The sequence below is a fragment of the Hibiscus syriacus genome, unplaced genomic scaffold (genome assembly GCF_006381635.1).
Source record: "Hibiscus syriacus cultivar Baekdansim isolate YM2019G1 unplaced genomic scaffold, ASM638163v2 tig00110271_pilon, whole genome shotgun sequence".
NCBI lineage: Eukaryota > Viridiplantae > Streptophyta > Magnoliopsida > Malvales > Malvaceae > Hibiscus > Hibiscus syriacus.
Window position 1 is genome coordinate 1,552,413 of NW_024062657.1, and position 18,445 is coordinate 1,570,857.

General features: G+C 32.9%; 1 protein-coding gene across 1 annotated transcript; it reads left to right on the forward strand.

The window, feature by feature from the left end:
* The first annotated feature begins 547 nt into the window (after nucleotides 1-547).
* Nucleotides 548-7,681, forward strand: LOC120115786 (probable alpha-mannosidase At5g13980). Its single transcript, XM_039136394.1, has 29 exons — nucleotides 548-947; nucleotides 1,038-1,121; nucleotides 1,222-1,310; nucleotides 1,439-1,613; nucleotides 1,758-1,877; nucleotides 1,978-2,061; nucleotides 2,153-2,224; nucleotides 2,557-2,670; nucleotides 2,988-3,088; nucleotides 3,184-3,277; nucleotides 3,367-3,534; nucleotides 3,613-3,702; nucleotides 3,924-3,989; nucleotides 4,101-4,157; nucleotides 4,328-4,547; nucleotides 4,657-4,805; nucleotides 4,953-5,012; nucleotides 5,105-5,164; nucleotides 5,247-5,318; nucleotides 5,520-5,567; nucleotides 5,649-5,768; nucleotides 5,887-5,952; nucleotides 6,057-6,169; nucleotides 6,312-6,396; nucleotides 6,489-6,599; nucleotides 6,683-6,778; nucleotides 7,042-7,089; nucleotides 7,175-7,243; nucleotides 7,477-7,681. The coding sequence occupies exons 1-29, from the start codon at nucleotides 750-752 to the stop codon at nucleotides 7,672-7,674; spliced, it is 3,027 nt and encodes a 1,008-aa protein (XP_038992325.1). The 5' UTR covers nucleotides 548-749; the 3' UTR covers nucleotides 7,675-7,681.
* The last annotated feature ends 10,764 nt before the right edge of the window (nucleotides 7,682-18,445 follow it).

Here is an 18,445-nt window from a genome sequence, read left to right on the forward strand (position 1 = left end):
ATACAGGTCTAATATCAAGCTCTGGAAACCGGGATTCTTAAACTTCGTCAGTGCCACCTTCTTCGGCGAACCTCCCTATGGATCAAAGATGGTACGGAAAGGTCGGCGGCGGTGGTTTCGGCCTTGTTTATTGGTTGTTGGTTGAGTTTTGGAGGGAATCTGAAGTTGGTGTGGAAACTTGAAAGATAAAAGGCGCCGAGCACGCCTTTTTCGTTTGACTGAATTACCTATATGTTCTCCCCTGATTTCCTCGATTTCTCGGTCCGATCAGTGAGGGGGAGGTTCGTCTACTACTGAAAAGGAGATTTTGATAAAATTTGCTTGTCATCTTCGGATTGGATAAGAGCTAATTCCCCCTTGATTTCTGTGGGTTCCACCTTGATTTAAGGCGTGTTTGTTTCTGAGGAAAAAGAAAAGATTCGCCTGTCCACTGTTGAAGTGCGAGACACGAGAGTATAATATAAGCTCAAATCAAACACTTCAAGGACAGTTGTTTGTCTCATTCAAGAATCATTTCTTTCAGTTTCTTAATATTTATTTGATTTATTGAAAGCGACCTGTCTTGATCTGTTCACCCCCCTTTCCGCAACTAAACAAATAATTATACAACAAAGAACTGATCGCCCGATTCCATTGTTCTTTGAAATCTTCGCCTGATCGTTGAAGGCAGCTTCGTTTTCATCAATAAAGCAAAGACTTTTTCACTTCATTTCCCTCTCTCTGAGCTGAGTTTATTGGCCAGGATAGCCATGGCGATTCATGGGGCGTGGATTTTGATTACGTTGATGAGCATTTGGTGCGTTGAATCTAAGTATATGGTTTACAATACTACGTCCAAGATTGTTCCTGGGAAACTCAATGTTCATTTGGTTGCTCATACGCATGATGATGTTGGTTGGTTAAAGACTGTTGATCAGTACTACGTCGGCTCCAATAATTCTATTCAGGTCTTTTTCGAATTTCCCTTTTTTCGTCTACTCATATTTACTGAGCAACTTGTGATTTTGTTCTTCATTTTTGGTTGATAATATTTGCAGGGAGCATGTGTTCAGAATGTCTTGGATTCTATTGTTCCGGCATTGTTAGCTGACAAGAACAGGAAGTTCATTTACGTTGAACAGGCAACTATCTTGTTTTCTCAAATTTTTTGAAACCCCATTGAAATATTATTTGGAAATTGAAAATAATGGGAATTATTTGTTTTGTTCTTTGAGATTATAGGCATTTTTCCAAAGATGGTGGAGAGATCAGAGTGAAACTGTTCAAGAGATAGTAAAACAGCTCATCAACTCTGGTCAACTAGAGTTGATGTAAAGGAATAAATTCAATTTTGCTTCTTTTTTTTGTGATAAGTTCTGGGTTTTCATTTATCTTTCACTGGGAAATGTGGGATCATGTAATTTAAGTTTTTGCGGGGCCTTTGATAATTGACTTGCAGAAATGGAGGCATGTGCATGCATGATGAAGCTGCCCCACACTACGTCGACATGATCGATCAAACAACTTTAGGACATCGATTTATCAAACAAGAATTTAACATCACCCCTAGAATTGGTTGGCAAATTGATCCCTTTGGACATTCTGCAGTGCAAGGTTATTTGTTGAGTGCAGAGGTAAGGCTTTTGGTCTTGTGGTCTCCCATAATTTTAACCACTTGTCCGATCAAAACTGTTCTACCCATCTATATTAATTAAACAACACTTTGTAGTTGTTCTCTGTAACAATATGCTAAGTACAAGCTTTTGTTTGCTGCATAGGTTGGATTTGATTCACTTTTCTTCGGGCGAATTGATTACCAAGACAGAGCTAAAAGGAAAGATGAGAAGAGCCTTGAAGTTGTTTGGCGCGGATCGAAGAGTCTTGGCTCATCAGCACAGGTGGGTGGAGAGTGCAATTTGGTTCAGATATTAGGATCAAGGAGATTGTTATTTTTCTAACTTGTTAAGTTCACTGAATGAATCATTTACTTTTCTCTAGATATTTGCTGGTGCATTCCCTGAGAATTATGAGCCTCCGAGTAATTTCTACTATGAAGTTGATGATGATTCACCAATTGTCCAGGTAAATTCTTTGTTATAATGTACACATGAGCTCTTTACTTCATATGTTTGTGCAAAATGAAATTTTATGTTATTGTCCCTTTCACTTGAAGGATAACATGGAGCTGTTTGATTACAATGTCCCCGAGCGTGTCAATGAGTTTGTAGCGGCTGCGTTGTCTCAGGTAAGGTGCCTCATTAGTTGGTATCACATGTTTATCGATTCAAATCACACTGGTATGGCCTGCTTTTATGACTCTTCTGCAGGTTCAGTTTCATTCGTACTGCTTCCCGTCTAAAATATCTGTTGTTATTCCTGGTCTCAGATCGGCATAAAAAAATATTTCCATGTGCTGTTATTTGTATGAATATTCTTAGTTTATGAAGATGCAGTGTATTTGAAATTTTAGAACGAAGATCTTAATTATGGATTTCTGCACTTTCTTTTCAGCACAGCTGCCTTTAGTTGTATTACAAAAGGTTGACGCTTTAACCTAAAATTTCTCGTCATTTCCAGGCTAACATAACTCGAACAAATCATGTGATGTGGACTATGGGAACAGATTTCAAGTATCAATATGCGCACACATGGTTCCGGCAAATGGACAAGTTCATCCATTATGTTAATCAAGTTAGCATTCTCCTAGACCTTTCCTATGCTCATTCATACTTGGAAGTCTGCTGCTTTACAGTTTATCACAATTTACAAACTACACATGATCTAGCTGGCACCAACTTGAAAATACACTAGATATACATCTTCAGGCCTCAACGCCCTTCAAAATGTTTGATTTGATCAACAAGCATCGATCTGACTCGTCTTTTCTTGTGTAATCAGATAGAATCACAAATGCGAGTCTTATGGGAATAATCCTCAGTTAACATTGATATGTTACTGCATTTTTTTGTTGTTGCTAAAAGACTGACTGTTGATTGTAATGCTCATAGGATGGTCGTGTAAATGCCCTATATTCAACCCCATCGATATATACCGATGCAAAATATGCAACAAATGAGGCTTGGCCACTGAAGACTGGTGACTACTTTCCGTATGTTCATATTTTTGAAGCTAAAACTTGTCTATTTAGAAAGTTTTGCTCTGGATATGTAACCAACATTCAAAACTAAATCATGCTGTTATCAGATATGCAGACCGTATAAATGCCTACTGGACTGGATATTTTACAAGCAGGCCTGCACTCAAAGGCTATGTTAGAACAATGAGTGGCTACTATTTGGTAAGGTTAATATCGTATTTAACTGGCATAACGTGTTGCATGTGTCTCAAGATGTTGTTTTAACTTGGATTCCTATGCATAAACAACAGGCAGCAAGACAATTGGAATTCTTTAAGGGAAAAAGTAAAGCCGGATTGAACACTGACTATTTAGCGGATGCTTTGGCACTTGCTCAACATCATGATGCAGTCAGTGGCACTTCAAAGCAGCATGTGGCTAATGACTATGCAAAAAGACTATCCATTGGCTATGAGAAGGTAAAGTTCATATGTCGCTTATTATCCTATTAATACATCAGAGGCTCAGCGGTGATTCTCTCAAAATGGTTCTTACAGGCTGCAAAGGTGGTGGAAACATCGCTTGCATCTATAACAAGATCTTCTTCAAAGACTGAGAGTGGGAGCCCAGTGGCCAAGTTTCAGCAGGCAATAGCATGACTAAACTCTGATCTTTGGTTCGAAATATTTAAAGAATATTTAATCTATGGAGGGGTTAATGGAGCATATTTCAATGCTATTATTAGTTGAATTCTCTAATTGATTGTATATTTTTCCTGGAAGTTCCTATATTAATTAGATTTTAGAGGGATACTGATAATCATTTGCCTTGAGTTTGAGTCTACTGATTCTCAATTTACCCCTTTCAGTGTCCGCTTCTGAATATAAGTTATTGTCCTGCGTCTGAGGTTGATCTGTCTAACGGCAAAAATCTGGTAAATGAGATTAGCATTTCAGAATTTCATCTTTTATTGTAATTTTCCATTGGTAATGAAAAGATTAATCTAATTCTACTTATATCATTCTCTACTGGTTTGTTCTCTCAGGTGGTTGTTGTCTACAATTCTTTGGGATGGAAACGAGAGGAGGTTATACGAATTCCAGTGAGTATATATTTTATTAATGCTATGACCTTTACTTCCAGTCTCACGATATTGTCACATATTGCCGTGATCCTACTTTAGTCTTATAAAAGGAAAAACAACCTTCTGTGTATTTTGCATAGTCCTTGTGCTCCTCAAATGTGATTTTGCATAATCATCACTTGTTGCAGGTTATCGATGAGAATGTCATTGTTAAGGATCATGGAGGAAACGAAATCAAGTCGCAGCTTCTACCTTTTCAAAAAGCTTCTTTGGACTTAAGAAATTACTATTCCATGGCTTATTTGGGGAAATCCCCAAGCGTTACCCCGAAGTATTGGCTTGCATTTTCAGCATCCGCACCTCCTCTTGGGCTTAACACTTACTTCATCTCAAGCGACAAACGAAAAGGTGTAATATATCATTTCTAATCTCCAAAAACACTAATACACAAGACAATGAGATTTCTTATTTGCATTCTTTTGACATAAAAGTATATTTGGTTGTCCTTGTTTCACAGAAACAACCATAGCAGCTCCCTCAAAGTACCATGTAGCATACGGTTCTAAAGGTAAAAAAGATGTAATCAAAGTAGGGCCAGGCAACCTGAAACTTGTCTATTCCGCCAACCAACCAAAACTGATTGGATATGTTAGTAGCAAAAAGATGGTAAGATATCTGCTATTTTGTTTACAATTTTCCATTTTCTTCTCCCTTTATGTATGTATCTATCTATCTATCCATATGCATAATTCGCTACATCTTTTACTGTACATGAATTTCTTACATCTGATTTCTTATTGTTTGAAATTGAAGATAAAGGAATCTGTAAGGCAATCATATAGCTTTTATGCTGGCGCTACTGACATACAACAGGTGATACTGTACCTTTTATGAAAGCCTCTACTTTCTCGTGTATTTGATTAAACGTGTAAAATTTTTGACATAATTGATATAACTTATTGAAGGCATCTGGAGCATACATCTTTCGACCAAACGGCACATATTCTACTAAACCTGATGACCAGGTATCTATTTTTGAAGCATGCTTTTAGGATTTTCATTTTAAAGGAAACTGGTTTAAACTTCATGAGACGGCGAAATTTTCAGGCTTCTTTTACTGTTTTACGGGGACCAATATTGGATGAAGTACATCAGAGAATCAATTCGTGGATATATCAGGTTATCCACTCATCCAATGACCTGTGAATCAAATAATAGACTTGCATGTAAATTGTTGTTTGTTCATGTAGATATCTCCAATACCACCAACTATAAATTGTAAAAGATGAATATTCTCTTTCATGCTTTTTAAACTAGAAAAGTGGCAGTTTTCTTTAACTTTGATTATTTTGTAATTAATGTGATTGTCTGCATAAACAGATCACAAGAGTGTACAAGGAGAAGGAGTATGCTGAATTTGAGTTCACTGTAAGTATTTATCGGAGTATTCATGTAGATATATTTACTGTGAAACAGCTATTTGCATAACAGGCTTGTTCCTAATTTTAGGTTGGTCCAATACCGATCAATGATGGTATTGGAAAAGAAGTTGTGACTCAGATTTCAACACCTATGAAAACCAACAGAACATTCTATACGGATTCCAGTGGTCGGGATTTCCTTGAAAGGGTTTGTTGCCTTCTTATCTTGATATCTTAGCATGTTGATGGAGCATGTGTGACTGCATGCATTATCTGCTATTTGCAATGTGCTTGTATATAGCCTTATCAGAATTATTGTTTTGCAGATTCGAGACTATCGAAATGACTGGACCCTGGACGTGAATCAGCCTATTGCAGGAAACTATTACCCTGTATGCTTTCATCACTGCTTTGAATCTCTTATTATCCCAGTACTGTGCTTGATTGATCTCTTTAAGGCTCTTCCATAAAATTTCCTTTTTTGCTTTCATTTCAGATTAATCTTGGGATGTATATGAAAGATGACAATAAGGAGCTTTCAGTCTTAGTTGATCGATCCGTGGGTGGAGCCAGCATTAAGGATGGTCAATTGGAACTAATGCTCCATAGGTTAATATCTTCCGTTTTCAGTTGCTTGTTCAATTATATATTACGTTTCTGTACTAATGTCTGTGAACAGATGCATTTATAAATTAATTTTTCGTTTTCTACAACTTTACAATCCATTTTTGGTCCTGCTTTCTTTATATAGGAGGTTGCTTCGAGATGATGGTCGAGGTGTTGCAGAAGCCCTAAATGAAACAGTTTGTGTACTAAATAAGTGCAGTGGACTAACAGTAAGCACATTTCAGTTATATCTTTGAACTTTAGTTTGCAGCAAGACCGTACTTTTTTTGCTTGTATATTTGTTAACATTCAAGTTTTATAGATCGTGGGAAAGTATTACCTCAGAATTGATCCTCTCAGAGAGGGAGCTAAGTGGCGTCGATCATTCGGTCAGGAGATTTACTCTCCGTTTCTCTTAGCCTTTACTGAGCAGGTGAAAGCAATAAGCTGAATTATATTGTTAGCAGATTCCTGGTCATCCTGAGTGTTATGAACGTCTAGTTAAACATTTTGCAGGGAGGAGATGAATTGACTAATTCCCACGTTTCATCCTTTTCCGGGATGGATCCGTCCTATGTTTTACCCGATAATGTCGCCATGATAACCCTTGAGGTATATATCTCTTCTCTTTTTCAATGAACAACTCTTGCTGACATGAAAAGGAGAAAGAAAAGCCTGAAAGAAGACATACCCGCCTGGAACTGCATCTTTGTGGACTGCAGTTCCAAGTGTAGTATCAAACACTGGTTAATGTAACTGATATGTGATCAAATAGTTTCAATCACCTTCAGTACTATCAAAGTATCTTCTCACCATGACTTGGAAAGTTTGATTTCTCGATCCAAGTACTTTACCGTATTTCTTAAAATCTGCAGGAATTGGATGATGGAAAAGTTCTTCTTCGGTTTGCACACTTATACGAGGTCGGTTATTTCTTTTTATGCATCGGTAATAGAATTCAACCGTATTTCTTAAATGTTTGATTTCGCTTGTTGTTCAAAATGCAAGGTTGGGGAGGACAAGGATCTCTCAGTCATGGCAAGGGTTCAACTTAAAAAAGTATTCGCACATAAGAAGGTAAAACAATTTCAATGCCGTGTCTGACAATCAGTCTCTCACCAAGTATTGTTTCGATAGATAACTCTTCTATACTACATTAGTTCTAGGGCCATCTAATTGAACGATGATCGGTGTTGACTCGAGAGAAATAACCGGTAACAGACATAAAACGATCACTGCAGTGCATGAGAACTCTTCATCTTGCTCATTATTCAATCATTACATCATTTTTCATTTCGTCTTATGTTCAGATAAATAAAGTGACAGAGATGAGTCTATCTGCTAACCAAGGAAGAACAGAAATGGAAAAGAAAAGGCTGGTTTGGAAAGTCGAAGGCTCCTCCGAAGAATCTCCGAAAGTGGTGAGAGGAGGACCGGTGGATCCGGCGACATTGGTGGTAGAACTTGCTCCTATGGAAATCCGAACATTCGTAATCGAGTTGGAGTAGAAGACAACAAATAAGTTTATCATGAAATAATGTACTAGAGTCGATCAAACAGCCTGTTGTAACATTAAATAAACCATCTGCCTTTTCGTCGTCAGCCTCTGCAAATCCAACCAGCAGTATACAAATTCATACATGTGGTTGACAATGCACAAAAAATAATGTATCAGAGTCAAGTTTATCATGAATAGATTTATTCGGGGATGAGTTTTGAATTAATTAATTAAATGTTCATGTTTATAAACAATAAAATCCACTTATTCCGATTTACAAATTCATATTTTGATTGACATTAAACCTGTAATTTTGGTAACTACCATTGGCTAAATTTATTAATCTATCAAGGAGTTCACTTGAGGAAGAAGTTAGTTGTGTAAAATTTATTAATCTATCAAGGAGTTCACTTGAGGAAGAAGTTAGTTGTGTTTTGTGAGTTTACTTCCATTTTAACAAGTTCAAAATTTGTGTAATTATTAAGAGAAATATTATTCATTTTACTATGTATTAGTTCTTGATGCGTTCACTAGTACTTAAGCGGCTAATTGTATCGTTATTCTTTTCAAACATTCAAAATTCTCTACTTATTTGTGTAGGCTCTATAAAATCAACAATAAATTATCAAGAGAGGGTGAATTGTTGAAAAATGTTTCCCTTTAGAAAAATATTATATCAAAAATAATTTAAACTTCAGAAAATAATAATGAAGAAAAAAATGAAGAACATTTGAAAACAAAAACTCCCCTTTAAAAATACATTTCGTTTAAGATTTTGGGACAAAAACTTTGACAATCAAAAGATACTGAATTTCAGCACAAATGGAAAAAAAACAAATTAGTAAATTCAATAAACCCAAGACTTTATAGAAACTTTATGCAATAATTAGAAATAAAATATTTAATCTCATATGAATAAAGTACTACACAATGCCGTACATTTAATATAGATATCAATTGTTAGTATGATACCATTTTTTTTAGTGAGAACATATGCATGAACGTTTAATATCATTTGCATTTGCATATTAAAAATGTAAGAACTAAGTACACATGCAAATTTGCCAAAAAAGTAAAAGAGATGAATTTCATCAAAATACTAAGATCCAAACATTTAAAATCAAATGATGAAAATTCAAACCAATTGTTACATAATCATGCAATTGAAAAATATTGTTAATAATTACTCTTTGTATGATTTAGATTTTGTATTTATGAAAGTCTATTAAAATTATTTTTCTAGGACTCCCTCTTCCTTAGACATCCCAAGAAAGAAAATTTTTAAAGAGTAAAACCCATAAGATACTAATTTGTTGAAATAAACTATTTAAAATAATACCAATTCATATTTAATATAAAATAAGAATTATGAAATCAATTGTGTACTTGGAGGATGTCAAAGAAAGCATATGCAAGTAAGAGATTTTTTTTTTTTGAAGTTTTCTTACATATACACCTCTCAAAATGATACCAATTAAAAGAGATTTGAAAAAAATTATAATTCTAATAAAATTGAAGCAATTTCAATTGTTAAAAAAATTTAATAAATCAAGGTCATCACTTATTTAAGCGAAATATTTTCAACAAAAAAATTAAGGTCAAGATCTTTCAAAGAAATCATTAAAACATGAAAACATAACTTGACCAAAAACATTATGATGAATTAAAAATTGATAAAAGTATCTAAATTTAAAACAAGCACATCGTAATATATTTTCAATATGCATGAAACAAAAAACAACACATAATCAAGCATGCTCAAAACTATACGTTAAAGCACAAAACAAATGTCAATATGCAACCAAAAAGCACAACCAATAAACTTTAAGATTAGAGGTTATTCATCATTCATTTTTTGATACTAGAGCATTCAAATTCTTCATCTTTATCATCATCGCTCCAACACACTTACAAGAGACATTCAGTTGATTTTTCAAACCTAAATTGCCTTAGGTCCTTGAACATTAGTTTCAATGTCTCTAATTCCTTTAGGAACTCATACTTGTCTAATTTTATAAGATTTTATTTTATTAATAGAAAATATGTAAAACATGACCATGATAATAACAATCTGAGCATTTGATCATTACAAAAGTAGATGAATTATTAAAAATAATTTAATTTTCTTTTATTAAGCTACCAAGCTTTTTCAAGTCAAAATTTTATTTTTTAAACTCTTCATTTTTATTTTTTAAGCTAAATCTTTTTTTCTTCAAAACAAGAGACATTCAGTTGATTTTTCAAACCTAAATTGCCTTAGGTCCTTGAACATTAGTTTCAATGTCTCTAATTCCTTTAGGAACTCATACTTGTCTAATTTTATAAGATTTTATTTTATTAATAGGAAAAATATGTAAAACATGACCATGATAATAACAATCTGAGCATTTGATCATTACAAAAGTAGATGAATTATTAAAAATAATTTAATTTTCTTTTATTAAGCTACCAAGCTTAATTTTCAAGTCAAAATTTTATTTTTTAAACTCTTCATTTTTTATTTTTTAAAGCTCTAAATCTTTTTTTTCTTCAAAATCTCATTTTAACTTTCAAAATTTAATTTTTGTTTTGAAAATAAAATAATTTTAAAATTTGAAATAATTTTATTGTATTTGGATTTTATGGTGGCAAATTCTAAATATAATTCATTATAATCATCTTGTAACTCATCAAAAGAATAAATGATTAAATTCATTTGAGTTAGAAGATATCTCTTTCTCTTTAAGAGCTCTTAAGCATGCCACAAGGCAATTTGATTTCGTTCTCTTCTTCCTTGTCATCATAAAGTTTTTCATGCTTCGCTCATATTTCTTTAGTACTTCTATATGAGATAACTTTGATGGAGATTTCCTTATTCAAGGCACAAAAGAAGAGTTTGTATAGCTTTGACATTTAGTTGAGCCTTCTTTGAATCATTTGCACTCCTTTTCTTTTTCCTTGTAGGAACTTCCAAGAGACTATCTTCGATAATTTTTCAAACATCGACATCGAATGTTTGGATGAAATATTTTATCATATTTCTTCATTGAAAGTAAGAATCTCCTTTGAAGAACGGAGGACACATGATAGAGCAACCTTCTTCGTAATTTGTCAATGTAGACCTGGTTACCATTTTTCTTAGATTGATAAACTTCGAGCTTGATGATCTTTACTCCTGGTTATGAAACTTTCAATGGAGACGAGACTCTAATACCAATTGTAAGCTCGATTGATCAATCAGAAACCACCAAGAAATAGTGAAATGGTCTTTAAAAATCTTTGGTGCAGAAGTAATAATCGATAAGAATTTTGAAAAATTCAATTAAGTCCAGAAACATTTTTATATTTATTTGTTACATCAATATATTATAATTCAAACTTCAGTAAATTGCATTAATGGAAGACTGTGAATAATGTAAATAGTGAGGATTAAATTTGGAGGGTGAGTTATCCATATTTAGGGAGTGGTTGGAGTCTGTAGTTATCATTTGACAACTTTACCTCTCTACTACTCCTATAAAAGTTGTAGACACTCATTTTTGTTCGACCTTTAATTAAAGCTTTAATTTCTAAATTTTGAGCATTTAATTTTATTTCAATTTTTCTCTTTTTAACCTCAACTAACTTTAAGATTAATATTAAATAAATAAATTAGAATTATTAATTTAATAAATCTTAAATTATAAATATGTGAATGTAAATATTTAAGCATTTAAATAAACACTAATGTGATTTTTATTTCTTTGGCGAGCCCCAACAAGCCCATTTACAATTGAGGTTATCCATTTACAATTAAACAGATCCAGTCACATAGATACAACGGTCCAAATATGACCCAAACGTTTGCAACATAAAGAAACCCTAGCTAGAGAACCATCAGCCACCGTCGACTGTTTAGTTTCCCTAAGCGTATGAGGCACTCGCCCAACTCATATCTCACGTGATGCAGCCAAGGAACACCGTTGATGTTGCCACATCAGTCGTGGATCACGACCTCATCGTTCGACCGCTTGTGCATCTCATGCACATTCATAGTCCCTCATTTCTCCTCAGCATACGACAATACCGACCACGTCAACTAGGGACCATTGTTTCCATTGTCCCTTTGTCATATTTTGCAAGCAGATCTGGTACTCTGGCAGAGGCCCTCGCACCAACGACCAAACGACCTTCACTCACGCTTGGCAACATCCTCTCAATGGGATTATAAGAACATGCAACAACCAAATCAAGTAAGGGGGTCTCTTTTTTATCATGCAAGGGGGATTGAACATTTTTTATCAACAAAAAAGAAATCAAAGGAGACAACAAAAAATCACAAAAAAGGAAGCCATTCTCATGAACCAAAAAATCAAGAGTAAAAAAAAAAAAGAAAAACATTTTTCATCAAAAAATTAGTAAGCCATAGAGAAAAAAAAGAGAGATCGAAAGGAGTAAAAAAACCTAGAAAATCTTACCTTTAGCCGTGGTAACCCTCATCGCTTCTTAACCAGAACACAATGAACCCTCTCATCAACCAAAGGTAACCCCTTTCTTCTAAGCTTGGTTTAGGGTCGAGCATCTAAGAAACAAAAAAGGGGTTGCCTTGGAAGGATTTAGGTTTGTAGAGAGCTTTTGTTTTGGGTTCGAGGTTGGAAGGTTTGTAAGAGGATGTTTAGGAGAGGAAAACGGATGCTAATAAAGCTTGATACAAATAGAGATGGCAAACGGGCGGGTCGAGTGCGGATACCCCATCCCCATCCCCATACCCACTTAATATTTTTCAATCCACTACCCGCCCACCACTCATGATGGGTACAAATTTTCAAATCCACACCCGCCTACGCGGGTACATTTTCAAATCCATCCCCACATCCACTATCCACTAGCGACATACCCATCTAGACCCGCCTGACAGCAAACTAATGGGATGTTGGAGTTGTTTCCCAGACAATTCGTGATGGGGTAGCAACGCATGCTTCAATTTGTCAGAGGAGTGGCTCTACGAATGTTATGGAGATAGATTGTAGGGAGCATGTAGTCGCAGAGTTGGATTGTTGAATTGCTTTCGATGTTAATGCTCATAATGCACCTAATATGGGTTTTGAGGGGCTAAAGAACATGAAAATTGCTTCTTTTGATGTTAATGCATATAGTACGACTAATTTGTGTTTGGATGGGCAGCATGGGCTAAAGAACATGGAAAGTGACGTGGTTAGTGAGATTATGAGTTTAATCAAATAACCGAATATTTCCCTAATTAAAGACCAAATATCCTTAATATTTGGTTAAATTATATGTTATATATTATACAATATTAAAATTTATAAATTAGTCTCTAAAATTACACCTAAATTCATAATGGTCAAAAATTTAATAGATATTTAGCGGGGAGGGCGGATGCGGGGCGTGTAATGTCTCAAACCCATTATCCGTCTACCACCCACGACGGGTACCATTTTATAAATCCACACCCGCCCACTACCCGCTAAAATTATACCCATCCCCGCTCCAATTAGAGCAGATGTGGTGCGGAATCCACGAAACTGTACCCGTTTGCCATCCCTAGATACAAATGCATTAGGTTTTTTTAAAGCCTAAACAAGGCTTACTAAAGCAATGGTTCTTCATACTTGTCTAATTTTATAAGATTTTCTTTTCTTAATAGGATAAGTATGTAAAACATGACTATGATAATAACAACACGAGCATTTAGTCATTATAGAACTAGAATTATTAGAAATAATATATTTTTCTTTTATTAAACTATTAAGCTTAATTTTCAAATCAATTTTTTCCAAACTCTTCATTTTTCATTTTTAAAAGGTCTAAATCTTTTTTCAAAATTTTATTTTAGCTTTCCAAATTTAATTTCTATTGTTTTGAAAAATCTTTTTTAACTTTAAAATTTGAAATTCTTTTATTTTTATTTGGAATTTATGATCTCAAATTCCAAGTCTAATTCATCATAAGCATATTGCAACTCATCAAAAGAATATAGATTAAATTCATTTGAGTTAAAAAAGATATCTCTTGCTCTTCAAGAGCCATTAAGCATGCCACCTTTGGATTTGAAAGGATATTTGCACTTGATGGCACATCAATTTCCTTACCACAAGTTGAACATTATCTTTCACAAGACAATTTGATTTCCTTCTTTTCTTCCTTGTCACCATAAAGCTTTTCATGCTTATCTCATATTTCTTTAGCACTTCTACATGAGAGAACTTTGATGGAGATTTATTCATTCAAGACACAAAGAAGAGTGTGCATATCTTTGGCATTTAGTTGAGTATTCTTTAAATCATTTGCACTCATTTTCTTTTTCCTCGTAGGAACATCCAAGAGACCCATCTTTGATAATTTTCCAAACATCGACATCAAATGTTTGGATGAAATATTTTATCATATTTCTCCATTGGAAGTAAGAATCTCATTTGAAGAATTGAAGACACATGATAGAGTGGCATTCTTCATAATTTGTCAATGTAGACTCGATGGCCATTTTTCTTGGATTGATAAACTTCAAACTTAATGATCTTTAATGATCTTTACTCCTTGTTATGAAACCTTCGATGGAGACAAGACTCTAATACCAATTATAGGCTTGATCGGTCAACCAAAAACTGCCAAGAGATAGTGAATTGATCTTTAAAAATCTTTAGTGTGGAAGCAATAAAAGATAATAATTTTGACAAATTCAATTAAGTTCAAAAATATTTTTATATTTATTTTTTATATCAAAATAATATAATTCAAACTTCAACAATTTCCATTAGTGGAGAATTGTGAATAATGGAAATAGTGAGGGTTAAATTCAAAGAGTGAGTTACCCATATTTAGTGAGTGGTTGGAGTGTGATGTCAGGCCCGTTTCTGAGATTTTGGTGGCCTTCAGGCAAACCAAAAAATTAGGCCCTTAATCAGGGATTTAAATTATAGTTTGCATTTTGTGTTTATCGTTATTACAGAAAAATGGTGATATTGTAGTCACTGCAAGTATCGTGGTTGTGAATTTTTAATAACATATGTTATTGTAAATGTAATACCCGAAAAATTTAGGCAATGACTAAAAATGAAAATTTTAAAAGTTTGATGGTCAAAGTATAAAACTTAGGAAAAGTTTAGGGAATTAAGTGATAAATTTCCTAAAAAGATTTTAATTCCATAAATATATGGTTTACTCTTGAGATTGGAGTTTTATGGAAATCATATTGTTGGATTTGGAATTTAGTAAAGAAAGAGTTAAAGCCGGTAAGGAATCGGTAAATTCCGATCGAATTGGAATTTTACAAAAATTTGAAGGATGTTATAAAATGGTTGGAAATATTATTTTAATATTTTGGATCAGAGAAATTTGGTCTGGAAATGTGCAAATTTTCAGATTTAACCGAAACAGTGGAATTTAGTGAGTAAAACGCAAGTTTTGAAAATTTTAGGGCATTTTCGTAGGTCAAAGTCAAATTAAATTATATTTGACTTTGTAATATCAGATGATTTGGTTTTATGGTGATTTTGGAGATTCATTAAGGGTGATTTGGTCTTATCACAATTAAATGAATTTTATATTCATTTAAAGTGAGATATTATGTTAATTAAGATGAAATGCACTCAAAATGTCATCTAAATTTGTTATCTTCTTCTCCAAAACAGACGTGGTCTTCTCCTAAGGTAAGAGCAAGCCTTAACTCATTTTTTCAAGCCATTTCTGTAGGATTATGAGTATGATGAAAATAGAAAATGGTTATTTGCGAAAAACGCTATCATTTGGTACCAATATTGCATGATTATCTTGCTTGATTTCAAAATCCCCAAATCTGAAAATTTGGGTTTATACTATGGTTGTTGAAATTGATGATGATTATTGATGATTTTGAGGCTGTATGAATTGATGAAGAACATAAGGATGAGGTTAAAGAAAAACAGTTTAGATTTTGGGAATTACAGTAGGTTTGAAAATTCACCAGAAAATATATAAAAATAATTTGGAGGTGAATTTTATATATTGTGTTCATATGTGGATCTAGTTTGGTTTAAAATAAACGGGGATCAATTTCAAGTTGTATACAAATATATATGAATTTTTAACTGAGGAAATGTCAGAAAAGTCGGACAGCATAATTCCGTACAAAACAGATTCTGTTGGTGAACTTTGAAAATTCACCATAAATTGTACAGAATGAATTAGAATGAGTTATTTATATGGATAGATTCGTATTCGAGTCTAGTTTTCAATGGAAAAAACGGAATTAAATTCCAGTGTGTGTATCAATACATTTTAATGATTCTTTAAGGGTAGTACGATTTGTTTGAATTCTGGAAAATTGATGGGTTATTGTATAAGTGTTGAATAATTGGCGTACTATGCTGGAATTGTTGTTTGAGAATTGAAAAGAGTGTTATATGTGAAATTGATTATTTTTGGGAAGATTGAAATGATTGGTGATTTAAGTACAACAATTGCATTGTTGGGGTACTTAAATGTATTTATGCTTTTGTAAAAGCATTTGAATGGAAATAATTTCAATGTTGGAATTATTGGTATTAAGAATTTAAGTGGTAAAATGGTGAAGACCATTTTGAGTAAATTGGAAAAGTTGGTTCCAATGTTATAAGGAATTATTAAGAGTTAAATATTTTGATAGATGATGAATTTCAAATATAGTATGGAGATATGATGGAATGTATTTATGTTAGTAAAATACTAACATATGGATTATTATGAATTTGTGATTTATAAAGATTGTGATTGATTTGTAATCGAAGCAAATCAAATATAAAAGGGCTTATGGTGGACAATAGTGAGGCTTATATATTTTGAAAGACATAAAGTGTCAATGTGAGTGCAATACATGCATGAAATTATACATGGATGTTTTATACATCATAAGGAAGACTTGCGATAAGTCGACCTTGTTTATATCGACATGATTTTATATCATTTTTTATAAATTGACATTGATATGTCAGAGTATGAAATTAAAATGCATTGATCACTGATTTTTGCATATGATTTTACCATGAATGTTATTTCGGGTATGAACTGTCCCATTGTTAAATATTGATAATATACTTTGCCATGGATGAATCAAATAAAATAGACTGTATGCCCAAGTCAGTTATTGAGGGACAGTGTATAGTTGGCATGCCATAGAGTAGTAGGCTGCATATTCGGGAATACACTAAAGGATACCTAGTGTATAAGGTGGGCACGACCTTATGTGTCATATTCGGGATTGTACTTAAGGATACCTAGTACATATGGTGGACACGACCTTATGTGTCATATTCGGGATAACACTACGGTGCTTATATTTGACTCGTGTACCCAGGGTCCTCAGAGTTGAATATTGGGCTATAGGCTATGGTTTATGGTTTATTGCTTAATAAAAGGTAAGCATACAAATAAGTTTTACGAGCTTTTGGAATAATGGCAAGTATATGGGTAAAATAAGCTTACGAGCTTATGGAATTTAAATGGTAAGTATTTTGGTAAAATAAGCTTACGAGCTTATGGAATAAATGGTAAGGGATTTTATATTATTTTGATCATGGTAAAAATTATTTTATGGAAACTCAATTTTTGACATTGAAAATCATGCATGAATTGTATTGCACTGTTAAATGTTTTAATTGCCTCACTAAGTTTATACTTAGCGTGTGATGATTTTCACGCGTAGGTAAAAAGCAAAGAATAAGAATAAGAGTTCAGAACGACATCAAGCATCGAGAGGTATATTTCAATATCAGTAAGACATCCTATTGTGAAATTTGATTTTAGATAGTGGCATGTAATTTGAAAATGATCAATATATTTGTTGAATTAATTTTGGAAATTTTTATAGTGATGAAAGGTTAATTTTTATGAATTTATATGTAAATTTTCGGAAGTTACTGTAGCATGAACATTAACCACGTTTTAAACAAAATTTTCCAGAATACATTTGGGGTATCGATTCCCCTGCTACAGGGAATCGATTCCCCCACTGTTCACTGTTCACTATTCGGGTACTATTCACTATTTATAATTAAAAATATTTTGAATTAAATTGGTTACAACGAAACATAATTTTTATGATATGATAATTTTATAATATCATTTACTATTTTAAGAAAATAAATTTTAAATTGCTTTCGAATCCTAAAATGGTTTTAGAAAATTCGGATAACATCTATAATCTGTATAGGTATAATTATACGGGTTATGGGTGTTACAGTAAACATAACAATTGTGAATATTGCAGTTTTGGTGATGTTGTTACTACTACATAAGAATATTTGTTATTGTAACAAACCATTATTTAAGTAATTGTTCATAATAATAAGTGTTGAAAAGTATAAATTATAAGGGTAGCTCCGTAATAACAAGTATTGGAAAAAATGAGTCTCTAATAACAAATATTAAAAAAAAAAATTTTAATAGTATGTTCATACTAACAAATATTGGAAAAAGAATTGGACCTTTAATAAAACTATTGAAAAATTGGGCTCATAATAACAAATAAATATTAGAAAAGAAATTGAAAAGGATGCACCTAATAACAAATATTGAAAAATAGGCCCCTAATAACAAGTATTGAAAAAATTGCCCCCTTAATAACAAATGTTAGAAAAAATATTGGCAAAAAATTGGACAACTATACAAATATTAGAAAAAAATTTAAGAGTAGGCCTCTAATAATAAATATTAGAAAAAATTAAGCCCATAATTATAAACATTAGGAAATAATTAAACCCTTAATTGCAAGTATTAAAAATATTAGACCATGTAACTGATATATAAAATCAATTTTTTTACAATTATAACAATTTGACGGTTTCTTT

What these genes read in the sequence shown, in the direction of transcription:
- LOC120115786 (XM_039136394.1), top strand. Translation starts at nt 750, where the DNA reads ATGGCGATTCATGGGGCGTGGATTTTGATTACGTTGATGAGCATTTGG. An exon ending in CTACTAAACCTGATGACCAG is followed by an intron (nt 5,165 to 5,246) that starts GTATCTATTTTT and finishes CGAAATTTTCAG; the next exon opens with GCTTCTTTTACTGTTTTACG. An exon ending in TTGCAGGAAACTATTACCCT is followed by an intron (nt 5,953 to 6,056) that starts GTATGCTTTCAT and finishes CTTTCATTTCAG; the next exon opens with ATTAATCTTGGGATGTATAT.